The 24,928-nt window shown below is 37.0% G+C and overlaps 1 protein-coding gene across 5 annotated transcripts in view; it reads left to right on the forward strand.

Annotated features, from left to right (window-relative positions):
- Positions 1 to 4,732: 4,732 nt before the first annotated feature.
- The window catches only part of LOC137388881 (paired box protein Pax-5-like), a 28,725-nt gene continuing 8,529 nt past the window's right edge, over positions 4,733 to 24,928 (forward strand). The window contains exons 1-4 of one of the 5 annotated variants that reach the window (XM_068075362.1): positions 4,733 to 5,697; positions 14,581 to 14,767; positions 15,197 to 15,439; positions 20,558 to 20,723. In XM_068075362.1, the coding sequence (XP_067931463.1) occupies positions 15,208 to 15,439; positions 20,558 to 20,723 (398 nt within the window). In that variant the 5' untranslated portion in view covers positions 4,733 to 5,697; positions 14,581 to 14,767; positions 15,197 to 15,207. The other 4 variants (XM_068075363.1, XM_068075360.1, XM_068075359.1 and 1 more) reach the window with 4 other exon arrangements.

The following is a 24,928-nucleotide window of genomic DNA, read 5'->3' on the forward strand; positions in this document are numbered from 1 at the left end:
AAAATGGAGATCTTGGAGAAAATGTTTTACGATATCATATGCTGTTTGTCTTTGCTCTGCTGGAAGCATAAAAGTGAAATTGCTATGTAGAATGGCTGAGTATAATGTGTACCGGTATTTAAGAGACCGCATCATGCCGCTACCTTAAGCCTGATTCCCATATACGTCACCAAGCACTGGCTATTAGCGGCGAAATGGGAACCTATGCGCCGGGTACCACCGAGAAATGCCGGAAGTTGCCGGCGGCAGCGCAAGAGTTTAGCGCTGTCTAAACTTCGCGAAGAACCGCAGGCAAAACCTTCCCGAAATACACTGTACAAGTGAAGGTCAGCATTATCGAAACGGTATGGCAAGCTAACATTTTTATGCCGTTATTAGCGTCGCAAGTATTTTGCTGCGCATATTAGCATATTACCGCCGGAGTCTTGCAATCAGTATGGGAACCAGGCTTTAGCCTCTAATATCACAGTTGAATAACTCAGAGAGCTTTTAACGACTTACTGATTGATGATTGAATCTGCAAAGTTATACAAATCTTTTGAAGGCTGTACATACCATACCTGGTTGCTTTAAATACCAGTACCTGATTGCCTTATACAGTACCTGGTTACCGTGTGTACCAGTACCTGGTTACCTTATGTACCAGTACCTGGTCACTTTAAATACCAGTACCTGGTTACCTATAGTACCAGTACCTGGTTGCCTTGTATACCAGTACCTGATTACCTTATGTATCAGTACCTGGTCACCTTAAATAGCAGTATCTGGTTGCCTTAAACCATAACTGCTACGTACAACAATCGTTTTTCCTAGGTAAACCAGACATGCTGAATCCAATTTTGTACACAAAATAAAGATTGGTTTACTAACTTTCAAAGCCATGAAGACTTTTTTAAGGCGTTGCAATATCTGTCTCAAAAACAACACAATCGGCAGATCAAACTCCGCCCATAAATATGTGACGTAGCCTAGCTTTTTAGGAACGGATGTTGGTGATGTTTAGTCTGATTTAGAAAGATAAAGATGGGTGTCTTAAAACCCATTATTATCTAGATTCAGCCTGTAAAATAATCTGTCTTTTATGAAAAGTAAATAAACTATTTAAAATTGCTTGTAGCTTGTTACAGGATATTTAATAGGCTGAATGCCGAAAAAATTGAGTTCAAAAAAGTGCGATTTTATCACAAGCTAGTGTTGTTATTGCGCTTTTTTGAGCTTATTTTTAAATATCCAATGTTAAATAGCTTATCTACCTTTCAGAAAAAAAAACAGGTTATTTTGAAGGCTGAATTTAGATAATAATGGGTTTTAAGACACCCATCTCTATCATTCTAAATTGGAATAGACATTCCCAATTTCCGTTAGTGAAAAACTAGCGTACGTCACATATTTATGGGTGGAGTTTGTTGTGCCGATCGTGTTGTTTTTGAGACAGATATTAAAACGGTGTAAAAAAGCCTTCATAACTCTGAAAGTTAGTGGACCAATCTTTATTTTGAGTACAAAATCGGAATCAGCGTGTCTGATTTACCTAAAAAATCTGATGAAAGTTGTACGTGACAGTTATGGTTTAAATACCAGTACCTGGTTACCTTATATACCAGAACCTGGTTGCCTTGTATGTCCGTATTTAGTCATCTTATATACCAGTACCTGGTTACCTTATATACCAGTACATGGTCACCTTATATACCAGTACCTGGTTACCTTATATACCAGTACCTTGTTACCTATAGTACCAGTACCTGGTTACCTTATATACCAGTACCTGGTTACCTTATATACCAGTAACTGGTTACCTTATATACCAGTACATGGTCCCCTTATATACCAGTACCTGGTTACCTTATATACCAGTACATGGTCACCTTACATAGCAGTACCTGGTAACCTTACATAGCAGTATCTGGTTTTACTGCATACCAGCTAGTAGCCATTTGTTTGCCATTGTTCATGTTTTGTTTTTATCAGCTAACTGTGGAGGTACTTTGTTATGATTGGTTACCTATTAATATTGCTATATCATGATTGGTTAGATACTGACAAGGCTCTATTGTGAACGGTCAATAAAGAGTTATTACTTCATTGTGATTGGCTAACCAATGATGAGCTTCACAGCGATTGGTTATAAACAGGTTAGGAGACCTTTGTGATTGCAGTTTCATTTTTGTAATTATTTAATAATTAGATTGTATGAATAAAATAATTATTTTAATGTTACCATATAAGCCTAAGCCAGCGTTATTGAACTAAAGTAATAAAATTATGTTATTTAGCCGTGAGACAACAAATGGACATGTCTAAATGTTGGAGATGCTTTATTGTCTCCTTTTGATTGATGTTTTCTATCAAGCTCTACTTAAATGTTACGACACTGTATTTTTCAACCCTTCCCCTATTGTGGCATTTTATTAAATGTGACGTTCAAATAGAGGTAGTGTACCAATGGAGGTTTTACGGTATCTTTCGGATGTATATTAAAGCCCGGAAGAATTCTAATGAGAAACCTGACTAGCAGGACTTTGCGGGGTGGTAGAGTTGCCCACCAACCAAGTTGACAACATGAAAAGTGTATCTTGGGTTACAGGAGTAATTAAGACCAGATTAGAGCGTAACTCACATAAAGTGGCAGTAATATATAGTCAACTTTATATTTATATTAGTATTGTCTACATACCTGTAACATGCGATCAATTTTAATATAATAAGAGCCATATCTGTCTGCCTGTCCGGAGCCAGACTAAGAGCGCTAGGAAAAAAGTGCATCTCACAGGAATCGAACATGGACCTTCTGATTTTCATCCTAGAAAACTACCATCTGCACCACTCAACCACTTTTCCACATCTAAGAATTATTATGCGCGTAGTTATTACACACGATGATCTCTTTTGGCACATGAGACTGCCAGTGTGTTAGTTTCACTATAATAAAAGTTGTGTTCATCCGAAACCAAGGTGTAGGTTGGGAAAAAGAACGCATTGTACAGGATTCGACCCACTGGCAATGGGCTCTACCAACACCTCCATCAATCATTCACTGCCGATGTTCTAGAATTATTGTGCATATACATATTTTCTGTGCTTCATTGGCATATCTGACTATCTCTTGCAGCACATTGGACTGTCTGGGCAATAGTTTACTTATAAATGATTTATTTTAAGCAATAAGCATCTGACAACAGTATAATGCTCAAGATAAGCAATAAGCATTTGACAACAGTATAATGCTCAACATAAGCAATAAGCATTTGACAACATTATAATGCTCAAGATAAGCAATAAGCATTTGACAACAGTATAATGCTCAACATAAGCAATAAGCATTTGACAACATTATAATGCTCAAGATAAGCAATAAGCATTTGACAACAGTATAATGCTCAAGATAAGCAATAAGCATTTGACAACAGTATAATGCTCAAGATAAGCAATAAGCATTTGACAACAGTATAATGCTCAAGATAAGCAATAAGCGTTTGACAACAGTATAATGCTTAAGATAAGCAATACGCATTTGACAACAGTATAATGCTTAAGATGAGCAATAAGCATTTGACAACAGTATAATGCTTAAGATAAGCAATAAGCATTTGACAACAGTATAATGCTCAAGATAAGCAATAAGCATTTGACAACAGCATAATGCTTAAGATAAGCAATAAGCATTTGACAACAGTATAATGCTCAAGATAAGCAATAAGCATTTGACAACAGTATAATGCTTAAGATAAGCAATAAGCATTTGACAACAGTATAATGCTTAAGATAAGCAATAAGCATTTGACAACAGTGTAATGCTCAAGATAAGCAATAAGCATTTGACAACAGTATAATGCTCCCGATAAGGATAAATTCTCCAACCATCTCTTCTTCGGGTTGAACCACTGACCTGCTGCTTGTCAGTCCAGCTTGTTGACCACTATTATACCACCGATTGGTTAATCGTTAGCTAGGAATTTTTTGGTGGGCTATCGTTGGCTAACCTATTAGAATAAGCTGACAAAAACTCTGCCAAACTCGCCACTTTGGCTAAAAGATTTTTTTTCTAATAAGTGTTATAACACTATATTTAAATCTTCTACAAGTGATTTTAAAAATATTTTGAATCCTATCATTTCTTGAGGGAGCTTAAATGCGCTATATTTTGGCGAGAAGAAAACTTCAACATGAACACTTCCTGACTGGCGAAAAGCTGTGTCGTTGGGGTTTAGAACTCCTGACCTCTGCCCTGACATTTGACCTGACCTCTGCTGCAAATTAAGGATCAATATCCAAAACAATCCTGCTCTATACAAGTGGGCATGTCTGCAATCATTGAGGCTCCCTCGAAACAGGACTGGAATATGTCTAGTGACAATCACCGATACACTGTTTGGGCAACATTGGCCTTAAAACACTCATAGCCTCTGCTTTCCGTAAACAACGCAGACATCATAGTAAATCTTTACGAATTGTATACACATCTTTATGAGCTTTTTGGTCATCTTTTGAATTAACAGTAGCTGCCAGTATTTGTATTTAATTTTGAAAGCAAAAACCAAAATAACTTTGTTTACTTTTTGTTGTCTTGGTATGTAAAAATATAAGCTGAAAGCCTAATATCAAGTTACGAGCTTTAGCCAATCAAGTTTCTTAGCTTCACAAAATATTAACTATATAATTCAAGCTAAAAGCTTTCATTGCATACAACTCCCAATTAAATGATTTCATATTGTAGGCTCACCATGTTTTATTGTAGCAAATATTTCTTCTGCTATATTTTATTATGCCATAATTGTGAGCAAGCTGTTAGTAAAAAGTTGTTACGCAGCATCAAGCTGCAACAATGGCACACCAACCTCTCCTTGGTGCCACCAGCCTTCTCCACCACGATGTTGCGCACCCGTAGCACAATAGCTACATCCAACCTCGCGGCAGCACCTACCTACGGCACCTGCTCGCAAGCCAATAACTGCATCAACAGCTTCTGCTGTTACACGATGGCCTCTGTCTGTCTAAACCACCACAAGCTGAGGGTTTTTTGTCAACACAAGAGAGAGGCATGGCAGCTCAGTTTTCTTTTTTGATGTTTCTACTCAAAAACTGATTCACTGTCCTGTGTATAGCAAGTCCTGTGAACTGTCTCCTGGCTTTCTGTGATGACCCAGCTTTTCTAGTACTGCCTAATCACTAAAAAGCCTCAGATATACACATAATATCCCACAATGATTAAATGTACTAGCATATAGAGTGAAGGCTACATTGCATTGTGATTTAGTAACCAAAATGTCTTAGCTTATCGTGTCTGTAGCGAACTGTAAAAACAACATAGCGTATACAGTACGACACTTACCAATGTGAAGAACACTGGGTAAGCAAATTAATGCAGATTTGATAAGTGGAGGCATGTATTTACAATGTATCGAAGACAAGCAATGTTATTGGCGTCTTTCAACACTATGAATAGACAGGCTTCAGGGGGTAAACAGATGCAGCACAGCCTATTGTAGCGAGTGTAAAAGCCCTCCTATTCCTGTCATAAGCTTTAGTAATTGACGGGCGAGTTACACTGGCTGATAACGAGCAGTTGCAGCTTGTTGTCGTAAAGGCTTACACTGGTTGCGCTAGTAGCTAGTCAGAGATACTAGGACTGGCTGGTGAGTGGATAGCAGCACTTTATTCTGAAAGCTTTGCTGGTAGTCGGCAGCCTAATATCAGGTGAGTTGAAGTTGTTTCCAACGGTCTTTTCTATCCGCTGTCTTCGGTGTTGGTCGGACTCACATGGAGTGGTCACCAGGCATCTCTGCACGCATGAGTACTTCTGTACACAAACACTGCAGCTATTTTGGGTTCCGCAGGAGTGATTTTGCAGTGATTTCCGCAGGAGGGGAATTTTGTGATAGCTTCTTTGAGTTTTTGTCGGTTAGGGGATCATGTGGGAGATCGATTGTCATCAAGTCAACGAACGCATGGCTAGGCATTAATTTTAGCTTGCTCTAGACTTCAAACAGCCCAGCAACAGGAAGGCTATGAAACTGTTGTCCCCCTGTTAAACACTTCAATTTTTATTATTGTTCGAAGACCATCTAGTTCTTCTTCCTCAGTTGATTCATGTCTGTACCAACATATAGATGGTGAACAGCATCATTTCAACTGAAACAGAGCTGTGCTATGCGGTAGTACTCCATATTGTCTTCTGAAACTTGCTTGCTTTTACATTTGGAATGTTTTAAAGTTAAAAACAAAACCGTAAAAGCTACAAAAAACTTTAAAATTCTTGCAGAAATATTTATGACGCAAACCGAAATGAATAAATGGATTACGTAATGGTTGCACTAAAAAGTGAATTGCGATAAGATCAGGCCATGTTTAATATCACACACCTCCTCAGCTGTGCTATTGGCTGCCATCTAGTAGTTATGTAACATGTTTTGCTGCGCAGTCTTCTCTATGTGCTAAACTACAGGGTAGCATACATCCATTAAAAACAAGTTCAAAGAAAACTGAGAATTTGTACATAAGCCCCGTATTCTCTTGCTACTGTGTTTTGAACCATCATGCCAACTTTTAACTAACGCTGCCAGTAAACCTGGTGTGGTCCAGGATTTTTCATTTTTAATCAATCAGCTTGCAGATGGGTGTTTAAGAATCTGGTTCTCAAGAACCAGATAAAGTTTTGCAGCCAAATTCTTAGGGGATATAGTAGAAGTAACGGAGCACACGCATGCAAAGTTTGCATGAAATCAGCCAGAAGATGTGCAAATGCTTAGCGTTTACGCGCTCGCGCACAATGACGGAATGAGCTTCATTCATATGGGTGTCATTGTCTCCTTTATACAGACCAAGTTAGGTACTGAATTGACAATGTCCTTAGCAAGTTCCATAGGAACTCGCCCTCATATTATGCTATATTTATTAACCATAAAGGGGAAGCTGGTCGCATTTTGTCTAAAGAGACAGACATGCATCTAATGCTGGTACTGGATGTCTTTACTGACTGATACACTTGCTGCACTCTAGTTCTACCATTCCTTGTCTTCTTGACAACATGGTAAATAATGGTTGTATCATCTGCAGCGCTTTAAGACAGCCATAATCAACCATTCTGTGGCAGTCCGTAGGACACAATATGTAATTGTACATAGACTCTGTACTGTATTGTTTGACTTGTGCTTTGTATCACATAACTGCAGTAGCTTCTGATATCCGTTGACATCTGCTCTTTATTTCGGTGGACCGACTTCTGTGTAGGTGACTCTAGGTATTATAGATATCTAGTAGTCTTTTTCTTGTTTTCATGATTTTTTGGTCAAAATCTGACCATCCATGACTTCTTTGGAGAAGAGAAGCCATGACCAGCTCACTAGTAGATGTGTATTTATCTAGTCTATACATTTGTGGTTGTGCTGTGGTTGTGGTTAATTTGTTTACAACTCAAAGTCAGTTTATGCAATTATCTGAGTTAGTACAGTTGCATTAGATACATGGAGTTGAAAAGTAACTTACACAAATCTGTAAGGGATTTTAGCAGAAAGTGTTGGTATTTTTTTATCATTTGTAATTGCTTTTAATGTTTGAGGTGATCTGACGCTTGGGTGTTTCAAGATTAAAATCTTGACAAAATTTGACCGTGGTTAAAATGGTCAGATTTAAATGAAACTGCGATCATTACGCCTATAGCTGCAAAGAGTGACAGAATAGAGACTTATAACGCTGCAACTTGGACGTAATAGCCGATATTAATAATGAGAGAGACAGGCTTGCTAGTGACATGATTTTGGCAGGTATTTTCCTTCTGAACATTTCCCGGCTTTTCCCCCTGATCAAGTTTTTTCAATTTTAGTCTAGAGACATCCTGACAATCAAATCGCCTCAGACCTAAAACAATCGCAAATGATAGAAAAATACTTTCTGGTAAAATCTATTAAAATTCTATGCAAGTAGTCTTCAAAGCATGAAGGTATAAGGAAGACGCCATTCAAAGACAAAGACGCCTTTCTTTAGCAAAGCTTCTATTCCTAGCCTCTCTAGTTTATACTTCAGTTAGACCTCGTTTTACGACAACTCGGAGCAATGATGGCAATGAAGAACTTCAAAACTGCTCCAATATTCGTTAAACTCAAATCTCTAGTAATTACGACGGTACCGTGGCAACGCGGGGTACCGTGGCAACGCTGTTGCGAGTGTAACAACATGCCATGAAATACATACGATAAGGTGGCTGAAACAACACGCCTCTTCCTGTCACTCACTCAGTATCTTTCTGCATCATTCGTATGTCTCCTTGGATTGTATCTGTACAGTTTATTGTTCATTTTCAAGTTGGATACTCTAAAAATATTGTCAAGAATAATCCGTAATCTATCCTTCCAGTAAGTACTCTGTACTAAATGCGGGTATTAGGGTGTGCGGTAGGTATGTACGGTAGTGCAATACTGTAGGTATGTACAGTGGTGTACTACTGTAGGTATGTACAGTGGTGCATCAGTATACTTACCTACAGCAGTGCACCACTGTACATACCTACAGCAGTGCACCACTGTACATACCTACTGTAACAGTAGTGCACCACTGTATATACCTACAGTAGTGCACTACTGTACATACCTACAGTAGTGTAATACTGTAGGTATGTACAGTAGTGCACCACTGTAGGTATGTACAGTAGTGCACCACTGTACATGGGCTATTCCATAATTACTGACGGGACATTTGCAAGATGTTTTGTACTATAGATGTAACCTAAGCTGCACTAGTTTTAATGTTGAAGCATGATTCTGTAGAGCTTTTACTCCTCTTCAAAATACTGTATAGTTTTCAAACATAGCTCAAATAGTTTTTGAGTGGGGTGAAAGATGTAACTGACGGGACAATAGAGGATTGGTGAATTGGTAAGTGCATCATAACAACTGTAAAACGTTATCAATTATTTCAGTCGAGAAAAAGTATACAAAAGGGTGACAATGTAAATTGAGTTGTTTATTGACAGGATACACAGAAATTGAAATAATTCCAATAGAAAAAATTATTAGTAATGTGAATACAATGAAGCGATGACAAATAGTATGTAATTATATTGCAAAATGAATGAAACACTGAGAATAGGCCTATTCGTATGTGGATTGACTTGGCACAAATTAGACTTATGAGCAGTTGGGAAAAAACATCTACTCAAGAAAATCGAGTTTTCCAGTAAAGCAGTATTGGCCTCTGGCGTTAATAATCGGGCATTCAAGGACTTGGGTGATCGCATCTTTGTCGATCCAGCTAACATCACTGTCCTTCACAGCAAAAACCCCAGTAGTAGATTTAAGCCGTCGGAGAAACTGGTATTCGTATTCTGTATCATCTACACTGTTTACGAGCAGCAGCGCTTTGCAAGATATTCTGTACATTTGTCCAGATCCTCCTTGAGTCGAGCTCGATAGCTTGCTACTCTACATGCACCTTTGCTCATGTTGACTCACTGACTAGCTAGTCTACACTGATTACTCATTACTGCAGCCTGTGAATATATCTACCCAATGACTATCACGCAGGAATCCTTGGCTCCGTCAGGATGAGATTAAAACTTTAGCTGGAGACTGTCTGTTTCTTAAATTTCATCACAAATTGGATAAAATGAGTGTAAAGTTATTCTATTATAAGAGTAATGTGATTACTATTCTGTTTTATCAATAACTACTACTCTGTGATTTAGTGTACGGATATTTTGTTCCTAGGGGTGTCCCCATCAGTAACATGTCTCATCAGTAACTCAGTTACACAAAGACTGATAAGGGTACCACCTCAATTTTTTCTGTATTTGTAGCCCTATGCAAGCCCACAAAGGATCTGAAACAAAATTTTAATTGAGATAATATGTTTTTCATAAATCAACTAAAACCTTCATTTTGATTACTGATGGGACATTCCGGGTAGCCACCATTGGATGGCTATAATAGACATTCCTTTTCAATCCATCCTGCTGTGTTTACTATCAAGTGAACTACTAGTCATAAACAACATGTTATAATATTTTTAGATCACTGGCATAAACTGGCTAGTTCTACTGTTGCTTTTCCCTAACAGCATTTTTTTACTAACATTCAAATACAAAAGTAGGCCCACTTTGCAACTGGTGTATGTCCTTAACCGATGACTTTATCGAAAAACAGTTTTTTGCACACTATGCGGACACATGTTTAGTATCTGTATTTCATATAGATAGCAATGTAATACGAAATTGAAATTTTCACCCAAAATCACTTTATTTATGGAATTGCCCACATACCTACAGTAGTGTACCACTGTACATACCTACAGTATTACACTACTGTACATACCTACAGTAGTGCACCACTGTACATACCTACAGTAGTGCACCACTGTACATACCTACAGTATTACACTACTGTACATACCTACAGTAGTGCACCACTATACATACCTACAGTAGTGCACTACTGTAGGTATGTAAAGTGGTACACTACATACCTACAGTGATGAAATGGCTACAGTCATACACTTCCAACATTCTAGTTTAGGTTTATTAAATCTTGAGATTTGTGACTACAATATTAAATAAGAGTTTAATATACCACCCAAGCAGTAAATAAGACCTTATTAATTAGGAGAGGAAATTGCAAAAAGATACCATACTGCCAAACGATGACAAAATGGCTTTAAATATTTAACGGCAGATTTGTATATCGACTGGTCTCTGTAACGATCTACCGTCGTTGAGCGAGGGCTGCCTGTAATGGCACTCTTTTAATGATTTATTAATAAACATATTTTACGATGGACTGTGTTTTGTCAATAGGCTGTTTTTAATACTCCTGGAATCGCGAGTCCATTTAAAAAGCTGCTGTTTATGTCTTTGCCATCACAGTTTGTATAAAAATATTTGCTTTTATGTCCGCCCCCTAGTGACTTCACTGAACTCTGACAAAAGTTTTTAATTTGTAGACTGGCTAAAAAATATTCAACAGCCATTGAATAAGTGGCCTTCTAACCTCTAGCCAATCTCATTTAAGGACCTAGGTCTATGTCACACCTTTTGACTTAACATGTCATAAGTGGAAATAAGAACCTGAGAAGCATTGCCATCACATGTTCTAAATCGAGCAGTGATGTCATTTTGAACAATGCATGAAATAGTTTGCACTCAAATAAGTAAATTGGGAGGTTTGCATCAACTAGCCCCATGACAAGAAAAGAATCAAAGGCTAATAGGTGTTTTTTTAAGACTTTTACTCAAAGCAATTGCTTCAAGTAGAGCAGCATGTAGTGGTCAACATCTAAGAATTGATTATCACAAATGGTGACATTTGGTTGACCTTCGATAAAATTGTGAAAGAGAATAAAAGGTATTTTTGTATTTACTTTATGATAGAATTATTATAGAATTACCAAAGCTGTTTGCTATCCGAAATATGAACAGAAAACATACAGATTTTGTACTGAATGGATGCTGTGTTTTAGTGTGATTGTAGGATTTCAATAATGCAACCGTAAAAGCAAAGAAAGGCACTATTAAACGTACAGCTCATTTCTGATATAATGGATTGTCTACCCTATTGCAGTGTCTGACATTCTTTTTCGTTACTTTCATATCGGACACTGATGTGAAAACGTCTAGCTACACGTATTGACTAAATGTATCGCCCACATTCCAGCCTAGATATTAGCGGTGGCTACACACATCGACGTTACGGCATGTCGGCTTTATAAACACATTGGTCAATGAAAATTAGCCTCAGTCGGATGAAGGCCATAATGGCCTTGTCGAGTTTTTCAATGCCCTTATTGAAGTATCACCAGAACATTTGTATCGTAACATGGATCATCAACATATTTTGACATTAATTGGTTTTACTGAGCTATTTGTATTGCTGTAATTTGTTCAAAGAAGAAATGCTACAAATTAATGATGAAATCAGCCATGTACATGATACTTGAAGTTCATGATATAAATTAAACTATAAAAAGAAAGTTTTAACATATTTAATTAGCAAAAAAATTGTCTGGAATCTTTCATAAACAGTTCCAAATTATGCTAGTGGCTTCCATATAATTCTCAAAAGGGAGAATATTTTATCCACGGATATTTATAGCTGTTTGTGTGAAGTTTTGCTGTCTTCATCCTTTAAAAACCATTTTTGTAGAGAACTAACTTGCGCCGAACATAAACAAATTTAATCAAGATGGTTGTGAGTCCCTATTTAAACCAATCACAACTATGCCAGTTTTATCCCCATCAACATAGGCCGACATGTTAGTTTTAAAACGACAACTCGACGGCGTGTTGACACAAAAGATGCAATTCATTGGTGTGATGCCAGGGCATCACACCAATGAAATCAAAGACTTGCATCCAATGACATTGCTTTTAGCTTCAGCAGTAGTTTGTTTGTAATGCTTTTGTGTTGTCTAAAATATATCTCCTAATACTGTGGGCAATTTAATCACGCTTATTTTTCACTTTGTAATTTTACTAAAAGTGATAAGTCTGAAATTGCTATAAGTCTTTTTATAACAAATAAAAATATAAAGGGTTTGTTGAAAATAGCCTTGAACAACTCGGTTCATAAGCCAAAAAAGCCCTGTTATAATAGAACTAGCGGGTGAAGACTATTGAAATATATAGTTCTTCCTAATTAATCATTGTAAAAAAGCACTGGCTAACATGCTCAAACTGTGCTGCTACCACAGAGGTGGTTAGAGAGGCATTTAATTAATGCTGGGGAAGTAGCATATCTCACCAATGTTTGGTAAGTGTAGCCACGGGTTTCTATAAATCAATGACCATTTTATTTGCTGTATTCTGAATAAGAACAAATTTACCATTTCTCAAAAAAAGTAAATGTTGCACTCGCTATGCTATTAATAAGTTGTCCAATCAAAAACGAGCTTTACTTGAAGCTGAGCCAAATTGAACATGACCGAAACAGTTCAGTTGCATGTTTTTGGGCCTCTGTTACTTTGGCGACTTCTCATAAGTAAATCCGTCGACGTCAGACTTGCTTCAGTCACCCTTTGGTTACCCTTAGATTTATACCCTTAGTTTTTAGTATATCAGCATGGGTAATAACTTCGTCATGGCTTTATCACATCATTATAAGCACTGAAAGAGTCATTTAGAGCAAATATTCTCTTGTTTATTTCCCTGCTTTTTTAGCCATTTTATAGCTCAGCTTATAATTTCACTATCTGCTCAACACCAGGAAAAAGGAAACGACAGAAGGAATATGACGATAAAATAAAGTCGCAAAAGATAATCTGTTTTGTTGAACTTTTCTATCTGTGAACCATGACCAAAGTGGCGGGTCAAGTTAATTAATGAGAGATATTACTCGTGCCGTTGTTATGTGGCCTGCTCGGGATGAGCTAAAGTCGGTGTACATCACCGAGTATACCATGTCGGAAGAATGATTTTTGGGTTTTTGGATGATATAACGCCCTTAATGAGTTGCTGCCTGTTAACAAACAAGTCAATGTAAGTCACCACCTTTTAGTTTATGAAGGCAGTTTTTTCAGTGACCACAGGCTAGATTTAATTCCCAATCATGATCAAAAGACAACAAAAGCCTTTTTAATTTTTGAAGTAGCAAAATATCTGCCTGTTGGAGCTCCAACTTTCCTTGCAAAATGGTAGTTTGGTTTCTCCTTTCATAATGGCATAGCACAGTAAATTTAGCTATTTTGGCTTATGAATATTTTAAAGAAAGCATAAAATTCTACAAGTGACGTAAGTCTTCGTCCTCACAGCTTGTGGGGCTTGCGATTATTTGAGTTTGAGAACTGCTCGATTATTGTGAACATTTTCACAATGTTTTCAGTTTACGTGTTCGCGTGTTAACAAGCAAAATACATGTGCCAGCTATTTGCATTTCTAAAGGTGTTAGGTATGACCAGCCTGTTCTGGCGGCAGATCCTAGCTGAATTTTTGTTAGCTTGGTGTTTTCTCATTTTTTATACCCAAGTAGTCTAAGATGTTGGAAGTTTATACGCCAGACCAGAACGATCTGATCTTCAAAAGATCAGAACTTTCAAGAAATATGGTCATTAGGCAGTCTTATTTTTGCAATCAGTAGGAGTTAATTGTGATAAACCAATTGCTGACTTTGTGATGAAGTTGACAAAAAGATAACATCGTGAGGCATTGTTTACTTTTACAATGCACTGGTTACTAAGTCTCGCTTGACCCACTGCTGTCAGGCTTTGTAAGGAGGGCGTTGACTTTTTTTTATAATACGCATATAAAAAGATAAAAATAGCTCATCATGGAATGACATAGTTAAGTGCAGTCTCCCAGTAATTTCTTCACATAGTTTTATTCTACAAGTTCACAAGTTTATCGTTTTACAGATTTTATCCTTGCGTAGCTCTTTACGCTAATCAGATATGTTTTGCTCTGAACGCGTAGCTCTACTTTAAGCGAGTTATGAAATGAGCCATTGCGGCGCAACGTTTGACAAGAATGATGAATGATGATAGCCATAAATTAACATATAACTAGGGAACATTGGTAGGGTAACGCTAGCCTCTTTATCCATACACCAATCTCTCTTCTTCTCTACTCGCGCACTACTCTTTCCTCATCCCTTGTCATTTCAGAGAGTGTTGTTGGGAGGCAGGTATTAGAAGACTGACCAATCAACAAGCGGTATCAGATTCGCGAGGACTGCTCCTAATAATTCTGCTACTAGTGCATCTACATTTAATGTGTGATCATCCTATAGTGAAGCGAGAGCACTGCATGCCAACAGTTGTCACTAGTAGTTACTGCGACTGAAAACAGCGGGTAAGTACTTCGCATCTTATCGCTAGTAAGGACTAGGCGAACATGTCGGATGCAATTTGTTTGCTTTTCGCTTTTGTTTTGCTTGATTAGTTTTCGATAGAGGGCTGTCCCCTGTGAAGGGGTATTTCCTAGGTTTTACATGCTTGAATGAAGAGAGCCACTGGGTTGTGACTAATTAAGCCAATGTGTAGTGATGAGGAGAATTTGTGGAGGGCAGGGATACGTGACGAGTTTACTTCACTATAACTGACAATCGTTTAACTAAGTTCGATGTGGTGAGGAGAGTTTACCAGCACCACTTTTCTTACGTCACATTGCTGTCAGACAGATCTATTAGTTTGTATCTACTAGGTTATAGGTTACACTTTCTCTATAGCTGGTAACATAATGAAAACTCACTTGGACCATCTATCATGATTGTCTACACAGGTCAACCGACCATGGTGGAAGAAGAGCCACAGCCCGTAGTCGAACCAGAACATCAACAGGAACAAGGACAGCAGCAATTGGTCACTGACTCTCCTAATGTCATACACTATGTGAATGCCGGAACACTAGAGATTACGACCATCCCTAAACAAGAAAAGTTAGAGCCGATCTGTACAGATCCACTCGCGGCCGCCACAGCTCTCATCAATAACACAGACCACTCCGACACCAACGACAAGTCTGGTAAGTTTTTCAGTCCTTGTCTTATCAGCTAACAACTTAACCAACCAATTATACCATCATTACATTATCATTGTAACACATCTATCTCATGTTTTCGCTATAAAACATCGCCTAGCGTTATTGCTGGAAGACTGCTGGTACCAGCCCGTTCTGAGAAGTACTAGCTGAACAAGCCGTTTGCCAACTTAATTCATTGTCTATTCATGGTGACAGGGCCTGATCATTATTATGGACCAATTCTTTCCACTCTACCTTACGTAACAATGACACGTATGAGCTTCTCTTTGATTTATGTCTCCATATGGCTCAGACTGTATGGTCTCCTCATGGCAATAACAGCACCAAACTTCTTCAACACCAAGTTGCTCTCACTACCAATACAAAAGCCTGTTCATATTACTAACCATCCACGGTAAACCAGAGGGTGTACGAGGATCATACGTATGTTAGTCAAGGAGTGAGTCAAGCCACTGGTGACAGGCCAGTACCATCAAACACCGCCTAAATAGTCATATAGTCTAGTAGTCGAGAAGCAGGTGGCATACAGATAAATAATCTAAATACCAAACGACTAAGTGAGCCAATGATTCCTGCTTCAAATGATAGCAGAAGTTGGCAAGCAGTGATTTCATCCTAAAGCTGTGCAAAAGGTTTCACATCCAATCTACTTTCTACGTCACGACTTTAAAACTGAGTAATGCGCAGAGCTTTCTAGATTTTCCATGAGCAGAAGAAAGTGGAACGATTGCGCAGACGTAAACAAGCTTTACTGGAGAGTGACAAACGCAAAGAAAAAGCCATCAACTCCCGCAAGAGCTCGTGCATCCCCTGATACGCATATCAAAGGCAAGGTTGTGATTTGCATTGCAAAAATGGCAGTGCAGAAGCATTGTTATTGGTTGTATTACAATGCGACTGCTTATGTTAGTTGCTGACTGGAATGTCGTCAGGTTAGTGTCAACAGCTATGGCTTGTCAGCATGCACCTAGGTAGTCTTAAACCCCTAGTAGAATTAGCTAGACGCAGCAGTCACTGAGCTGAGTTGGCTGACTGACCCATATCGCGATAGGGCCTGGCTCGGATATCAAGTTGAAATATTTAAGTGAATGCGAGACTGTAATTGTGCAAAGAGGTAACAAAGGGACTATCTATCCACATCTAAACACGAGAGAACTTGTTTATTTATAAGACACTATTTACAGGAGCTGCTATGAGCTCACGTTTGGACTGAAAACTAGAAACAAGTTGCATGCAAGGTCAGAGAGTGAGATGGTGATTAATTACATGGTGAATATTCTGGCTTGGTATAATCCTTGAAAGACACCTGCTCTGTGGTTTTTCCTGTCCTCTACGCTCTGAGAACCTCTGGATAACTATCCAACCAATGCATTTTATGGTAGAATTATGTTTCTGCTATCTTGTTTATTACATAGAAACTATATGTATTAGGATTGAAAGTCTGCGAGAGGACAAGCAGCTTTGAAACAGTTACTCATTGGCTGAAACTAAAAAGAAAAGTTAGTCAGTGCAAATATTCCATAGAGTTAGGCAAGTTGGGGCGGTGCCGCGGAAAGATCGGATAGCCTTCAGCAGCCAATGGCGGCTGATGGTGTCTTCTAAAACCATATTTCTATGGAGAATTGGAATGACATTTAGAAATATGAGAAGATAAGATCTAGTGTCTCCCCTACAGTATCGCTTGCCTAATGGCCTGTGAAGCGAGTATCCAAAAAATGGCATTCTACTATCAACCTATCTTAGTCACTGCGTCAGATATAACCAGCCCTCTTCAACTCAGCTTTGTCATTCTCTATCACGACAGTCACCCGACTCAACCTGTCATTTTGCTCTCATCCAGCGAGCATCTAGCAAGCGCCTGACACTATATGACAATATGATGGATATACATACATACACCGGTGCTCAGCATCTTTCGATACCTCATCACAGCTTTCAGCAATCACCGCAACAGCAGATCAATCACTACCACAATCACCCCGTCTCTCAAGTGTCACAATCGAACATGCACCATCAGCACCACGGAGTTATGTCCCCGGTTTCGCATCACCATCACATGTCGCATGTTGACGCGGGGCAGCTGCAACGAGCTAATTCTTTACATCATATGTCGCGAGCTGGATCTTGTAAGTCGTTTGAATGCTTTAGTTTATTTCTAGCTTATTTCTTTTTACCCTCGATGTGTAGCGTTATTAAACATAGGTAGTATCACAAATTATTGCGGTGGATATATCGGCGTTTACAGTAAAACAACAAGTTTAAGTCTGCATAGGCAGTTAGGTTGCCAGTAATTAAACTAGGAGTTAGTCAAGGTTTAATCCACAGCGATATGTTAAGTAACAGAGAAAACAACTTTGACAGATATGGCTCGCGAAGCAATTGCTGGCTTATTCACAATATAAGCGCAGTCATTACTCAAGCCAATATGATAAATTGGTGGTGGCAGAATGTTTGTTATGATAGCAAGAAATAATACTGGGTAAAACTTAAAATGTTCAAAGTTACAAATAGGCTAGAATCTCAGAAATACTTTAAACCGTGAGAGCATCGTCTTTCTCGCTGCATCTGGGAATTATGGGCTTATAGCAGCTGTCTTTAATGGTTCAGTCAGCTTGAATTGCATCAGCGTTTGTGTCAGCATATTGTAATAACATCAACCAACCAACCAGCTAATTTGCAATGTTTGCAAGGGTTGTCTTTGTTATTATCTTGAATTTTTTATATAGATAACTTATTCTTACATTGTTTGTTTAGCACTGAAACTGTTGAAATTTATGATATGTATATCATAGTTATATATATAGCCTACGCTATATTACTAATAGCTGAAAGCTTTGCTGTTATTGTGTGGCAGCACTCTGTAAGTGTATTTACTTCAAGGTAAGCTAACTTCTTTACCTGAAAACAAATATTGTGATGATCTGGCTTGAAACTGCTCTGACAGCAAAACAAGATATATTTATAAATTACTATGGCACTAAGTATTTTAAATCATTTTAAAATGTATCATAAATTAATTAGATGTGGTTTACCAAAATGCATTGTTGGTTTTTGGTGTTTTGATAGCACAGCTAGTCAAAAAGAAGTGAAGCTAACAAAATTATGCGCGTTCACGCCAGAAGTAAAGCTAATGAAACCAGTGAATATACGAGTCAAATTCCTTGATATGTACTTTGTGCACAAATATTCCATTTTAGCAATTTTCATACCCTTGAAATCAAATGATGTGTAAATCACCCAAAATTTTGGCAAAATTTTTAATATTTCAAGTGTAAAAAAGCTATTGTTCTAAACTACTATGCTCGCATTTTTGGCTGCTTCGTAGCGCAAACCAACTCTATATATCATGACGATATATGATAATATACTTAAGTAAATACATAAATGATATGATATTATATGTTATGATATATGATATATTATTGATATTATATAATATGATGATTTCAGGTATTGAAATCATTATGAAAACTTGTCATCTTATTTTCTTTGCCTACAAACAATAATAATAATGATAAGGTGGAATAAATGATTTTTATTGCAGTAATTTTTACTAGTTGGAAAAACCCTAGTTGTGTGCAGTGCTTAATTTTAAAATACAACAGAAAATCAAAAAGTTATTTAATTTGTTATAAGCGAGAGATTTTTGCATCCATTCTAAAATGTAGTTAAGATACTAGAATTTGTTTTTGACTAAAGGTTACAATAATAGCGGGGCTCAATTTTAACAGCCGGATGAGCGGGTCAGCCTAAAGAGTCACTTCGTAGTCATGGTGTTAATGAGGAAAGGAAATACAGAGACACCTGTGCATGCAAAACAATGCAATCACTTGTGGTAAAAAGTTTTAATCCGAAAAATCATTTACCAGATGTTGATTCATATAAATAATTTTGAATATTTGATAATTCAAATTTTATTTTTGAAGTATTTGAAGATATTTATGAAGAAAATTAGTAATAATTGTTTAATTTTTTGCTAATGACCAAAAAAGATTGTAGGTGATTAATGTTGGTACAATTTAATAAAAATGCAAAAAATTATGCTTAGCAATTAGTGAACAAATATGCTTAAAAGCAAAAATTAATAAGACCAATGAGAAATATCTGACGGCTAAAAACCAATATGATTTGCTACTGGTCAACAACTGTCTTAGAAGTAACATCGCTAAGAAATTTGCCCAACTGAATCCAATATTCAACGCCCATTTCCTATGCTAACATATAAAGGGTGATAGCGCATAGAGACTTAGTAAAACGACAAACAGACTACTCGTAGAACATAACTTTACGCTTGTCTTGATTAATCTAGCTGTCAGCCTGCCTTATATGGCAGCAAACTGTCAGCATTTACTTTTTTTTTAAATCTTATCCAATGAGCAGCATAGTACAAATTATTGCTTGCACCATACTTACGAACAAATTATTCTGTGATATTAAATATTCATGGAGACCATAAGAAAAATGGTATTGGCTGCTAGCAAACGCTGTTGATAGCAGTTATGTAAAAACATGGAAGGCTTCACAGTTGTAACATATTTTTTAGTCCGAGTAGTTATATTTTCATGGTTGGCCCATAATATCACCATTGATCTTAAATGGCATCATTACATTCTAGAATAGATACTATTTAAATATTTCTAGATTGTTAGTCATGCGTGTCATGGTCAAGGGAATAATAAAACAGCTGGTTTGGTTCAAGGTCAATAAATCTAGCCGCAATAATTGGAATTGTTGTGGTCAAATTAGCTTGGTTTTAAACTAATGTTTAACACTTATGCAACAAAATAAAGAGAATTCGGGAATTACGAAACTTCATAAGGCTTTTATTTTATTATTATTTTTGTTATGCCCTGCTTCATTCATAACTTTTTGCTTCTCAACATATTCCTATAACCACCTCTCACTTCTTATTGCCATTTTTCCGACTTCAAAAATATCTGTAACTTCTGTAACAACCGTAATACGCTTGTATTATTTTGGTGATATAAACAAATTTTTGTGTGCTTAAAACAACTAGTTTTCTATTATTTATTTCATAAAATATTTTTCAATTTACTTGCGCGGTATGTGTAACTCATAAACATTTCACTTTTGATGTAGGTCATGGAGGCGTGAACCAACTGGGCGGTATGTTTGTTAATGGTCGGCCTCTTCCAGACTCCGTTAGACAGCGAATCGTTGAGCTGGCTCACCAGGGAGTGCGTCCGTGTGATATCAGTCGCCAGCTCCGTGTATCTCATGGGTGTGTCAGCAAAATTCTAGGAAGGTAAGATTTGAAATCCTCAATTTAATGTCTTTTGGTTCAAGCAAAATTTTAAAATATCGAAAATTTCCATTTCAATTGCTTTAAAATTTACTTTAAGAAGACTCGCAAATTTAAATTGATTTTGTTGTCTTTACTGAAGTTTGAGCAACAAATATTTTGTTCTGGTTTTTAAATTTAAATTTTAAATTCAATTTAAAAAATTCAATTTTAAACCACACGCGTAACTCAGTGTGGTTGAGGTGCTGTAACGGAGAGAGAATGGTTATCAACAGGCTTATTCAAATTAGTGATCAAGGGAATCAGCAGAAACCAGCTCTGCATCTAGACAACGAATGTATTTGCTAATCCAAGCAACTTTTTTCCACTGTCAACTAATCACTTAGAACTATATGCCTGCGGATTGACTAGATAAATTTGATTCTGAGATCTTCTGCACCTTTGTAGTTAGAGTTCCTGTCCAAATTTTGCTGTTACAGTATTCTTCGGATCAGCAGCATATATTGAAGAATAGTTGAGCAGTTTTCAGCGTATCTCGATACAATTAATAAAACGATAACATGATTTAACGCTACCGGAAGCCCGCATTAATAATAGTCATAATTTGCGGCGCGTTGTGTCAAACTCCAGTTTACAAAGTTTATCCAGAGTAAAATTGTTTTTGTGTATTGAAGCATTGTATGCTAGAAAAATTAGTTTTATACAAATACACTGTGTTGTATGTAACTTTGCATCTCAAAATCTTGATGGTTTATGCTGCCAATAATATACAAGCAGTAGAAAAATGCGCTATATAAAACTAAATAAAACTTGAATGTGAAAGATTAAATTATATATAGAAAAACACCAAGTTAATAAGAATAATTGATAAAAAAGTTTTCTGTTACGTTACCATGGAGACATGCGCATGCGCAAAGATAAATTAGGCAATGGAGATATTGTTTACTTTAGGGAAAATCTGAACTCCGCGATGTCTTATATTTTGTACTTTTTTATTTTCGCTTTTTTAAATTTTACCAGGTTCTTCATTTTCACATCTTGCAGCGATTGTAAATTGAGGTTCAACTGTAAATCAAGGTTTGATTGTATACTTTATTGAAGACATTAAATGAAGTCTTGGCTATAACTGGCCATTGTGAAGAAGTCAAATGTAAAATTCCTAATAGCACTTAATCTGTTGGCACTAGATTTATTGCTCTTGTAATTTAAAATCATGAGCATCAGCTCTTTCAATTGCCTTTCTGCATCAAATAGTCAGAGGACACCATTGAGACTGCTGTCCTCCTTATTGACTTTTGTGTTATTTACAATAACTTTACTTGTCTTAGAACCAATGGTCATTACAACATCTTTGAAAATTATGGTTTTGGTCTCTGTGAGTGTTGTGAAGATATCGTCAGATGCATTGTATATTAAAAATGAAAAACTGACCAAAAGGTTGTGTAAATAAAAAAAAATATATATGTACCGTATTTTTTGGACTATTAGCCGCTAGTTTTTTCAGACGTTTTGAGCCATGCGGCATATTTAGAGGCTGCAGCTATTCTGTGGTTTTTTTTCACTGTTAGAGGCGCACTAACCGGAATTTCTAATTAGCGCGCCTCTGGCGGTGAAAGAAAAACGAAACAATGCCTAACGGTACTGCTCCGCTAAGCACTTGATTAAAAAGCGGCGGTTAATACGGAACAGTGCCTAACGGGACTGTTCTGTTTTACCCAGCAATGTTGCTGCCGTGCTAAAAAGCACTGTTATTAGTTCTGCGGCCTATACAAAAGATGTAATGTTTTATTATCGAATTTTTTAAAAATAGAGCAGATTCGGCTTATATAGGGGTGCGGTTAATAGTCCGGAAAATACGGTATGAATAAATTATAACGTTTTCATTATAAATAATATATATAAATTATATATACAGTATATATGTATATATATGTATGTATATATGTATGTATATATATATTATTATATGTATATATGCATTTACAGTCAAACATGGATAACTCGTCCACGGATAGCTCGAACACATGGTTAATTCGAACATTTTCTTTGGTCCGTTCCCACGTAATGATAAATTGCTATAGATAACTCGAACTCAACGCTGTTAATTCGAACTGTTTTTTTGCCCAACGGCTACCTAAACGGTTGTTATCGCTTTAGAAAATCACTTTATTCAAAGCCATAGAGGTAAACTTCATCTTTTCGTAATTCATAAGCGTCGTTATTACCACCATCGGCAAAATATTTTTGTCAACGACTTTTCTAAAGGTTTGGTGAAATTTGATTTATACTGCTATACAAAGAGTAGCACGGGCTAGCTGGGTCACGCGCGCAAGGATTTTCGCCACGCACATACAAAACAAAAATCGCATGTTGTTTTTGTTTTGTATGTGCGTGGCGAAAATCCTTGAGTGTGTGACCCGGCTAGCCCGTGATGAATAGTTTTCCGACGTTGATTCCGTGTTGAATCAACGTCGGAATGTTGAATGTTTAAAACGTCTTAAAAATTGTTGTAATTAAACGTATACGTTGTCTGAGCTACAAAAAACTATTCATCGTTTGACCTAAACACAGAATACGTGTGTACATTCAATAAGTATCTATTAAAAAAACGTGAGTGATATAGAATGTACGTAAAACCTCGTAAAACTTCTAATTGAACTGCCTCGGAGTGTTGCTCTTAACGAATCCCAGGTAAAGTAAGATAATCTTTGCATAAACTTCAAGAAAAAACGGCAAAACTGATCGTGGGTAAAACCCCAAAAGAAAAAAATGTCTTTTCTTTTGAGCATTTCGACAACGATCAAGTTTTGCCAATGTCAATCTGAAAAACGTCCTGGCAATAACATAACCTCAAACAACAAACCAATCTCAAGTGATAGAAAAATCTCTATACTTTTTCATAAAAACGTTTTAAACTTTACATTAGAAGCATTTAATTTGAAACAAGCCATTTGTGCTTTTGATTTATATTATAGTTTGTATATGTACATGTATCTACTAATAAATAAGTAAATATATGGACTTGTGACAGTGCTCTGATAACTTGAACGCTCTGATAATTCGAACATTTTTGCTCGGTCCCTTGAAGTTCGAGTTAGCCATGTTTGACTGTATTTAGATATAGAAATATAGATGTATATATATAAATACATTTATTCTTCATATACTATGCATCTGACAACGCCTTCAAAACAGTCCCAAATCTAAAACGTGTATATATGTATAGGTGTGTATATATATGTTTGTGTATATATGTGTTTGTATATGTAAATGTACATATAAGCATATGTGTACGTATATCCAATAAGTAAAGCACAGATTTTTCTAAACTTGTTTCACTCTAGTAACAGTGTGGTCTGATGTAATTGTCAGGCACTACAAGAGAAAATATTTATTTAAATAAAACAGCCTCTTTTCGGCACCTAACTTGCTTATTTTAAGGCCTGATGTAGCTTTTGTCATTGTTCAATTTTCATCGTGGTGTTGGTTTTCTGTTCCTCTGTTGATTCCTCAACTAACCAGTCATAACATACCTTTATGGTAGCATCTTCAGTCGCTTTCAGCATCTATGTAACAATGTTCACTAACTAGGCATGTAATAAATCTACTAACTAGAATTCCTTTTTGAGCAATTTCATTGGGAGAATTGTTACGCAGAAGAAACTAGCTTGAATTAAGCTAGGCTTTAACGCATTGAATTAAAAGAAATTGCCACAATGTTGCTACCTATGTTTGTTGAATGTCTCACAATGCTATGTCTATGTGTTCCCTTTCCCATTGTATGACCCTCATGAAAGGTAGAGACGCTCTTCATCTCAGGTTCCCAATGTACAAATGCTTTCGGTACCCAGCTCATGGTACAGGTGGTAATAACGTTGCGTCATAACCAACGTCTGCACACTCGGTGGAAGCTCCCCCTGGTGTTGGAGGAACTAACAGTTGGAGAAGAGGCTTGAACGGAAGACATTTTCTCATCTGGTTGCAGATATTTTGAGACTGGTTCGACTAAACCTGGGGTGATCGGTGGTTCCAAGCCGAAAGTGGCAACACCACTTGTAGTTGATTCAATCATTAAATATAAACAAGAGAACCCAACTATGTTCGCTTGGGAAATCCGTGATCGACTACTAGCCGAAAGCATTTGTACAACAGAGAACATTCCGAGTGTGAGCTCTATCAACAGGTGAGAACAGATTTCCTTAGCAACA

This window comes from Watersipora subatra, chromosome 2 (assembly GCF_963576615.1).
Source record: "Watersipora subatra chromosome 2, tzWatSuba1.1, whole genome shotgun sequence".
Classification (NCBI taxonomy): Eukaryota; Metazoa; Bryozoa; class Gymnolaemata; order Cheilostomatida; family Watersiporidae; genus Watersipora; species Watersipora subatra.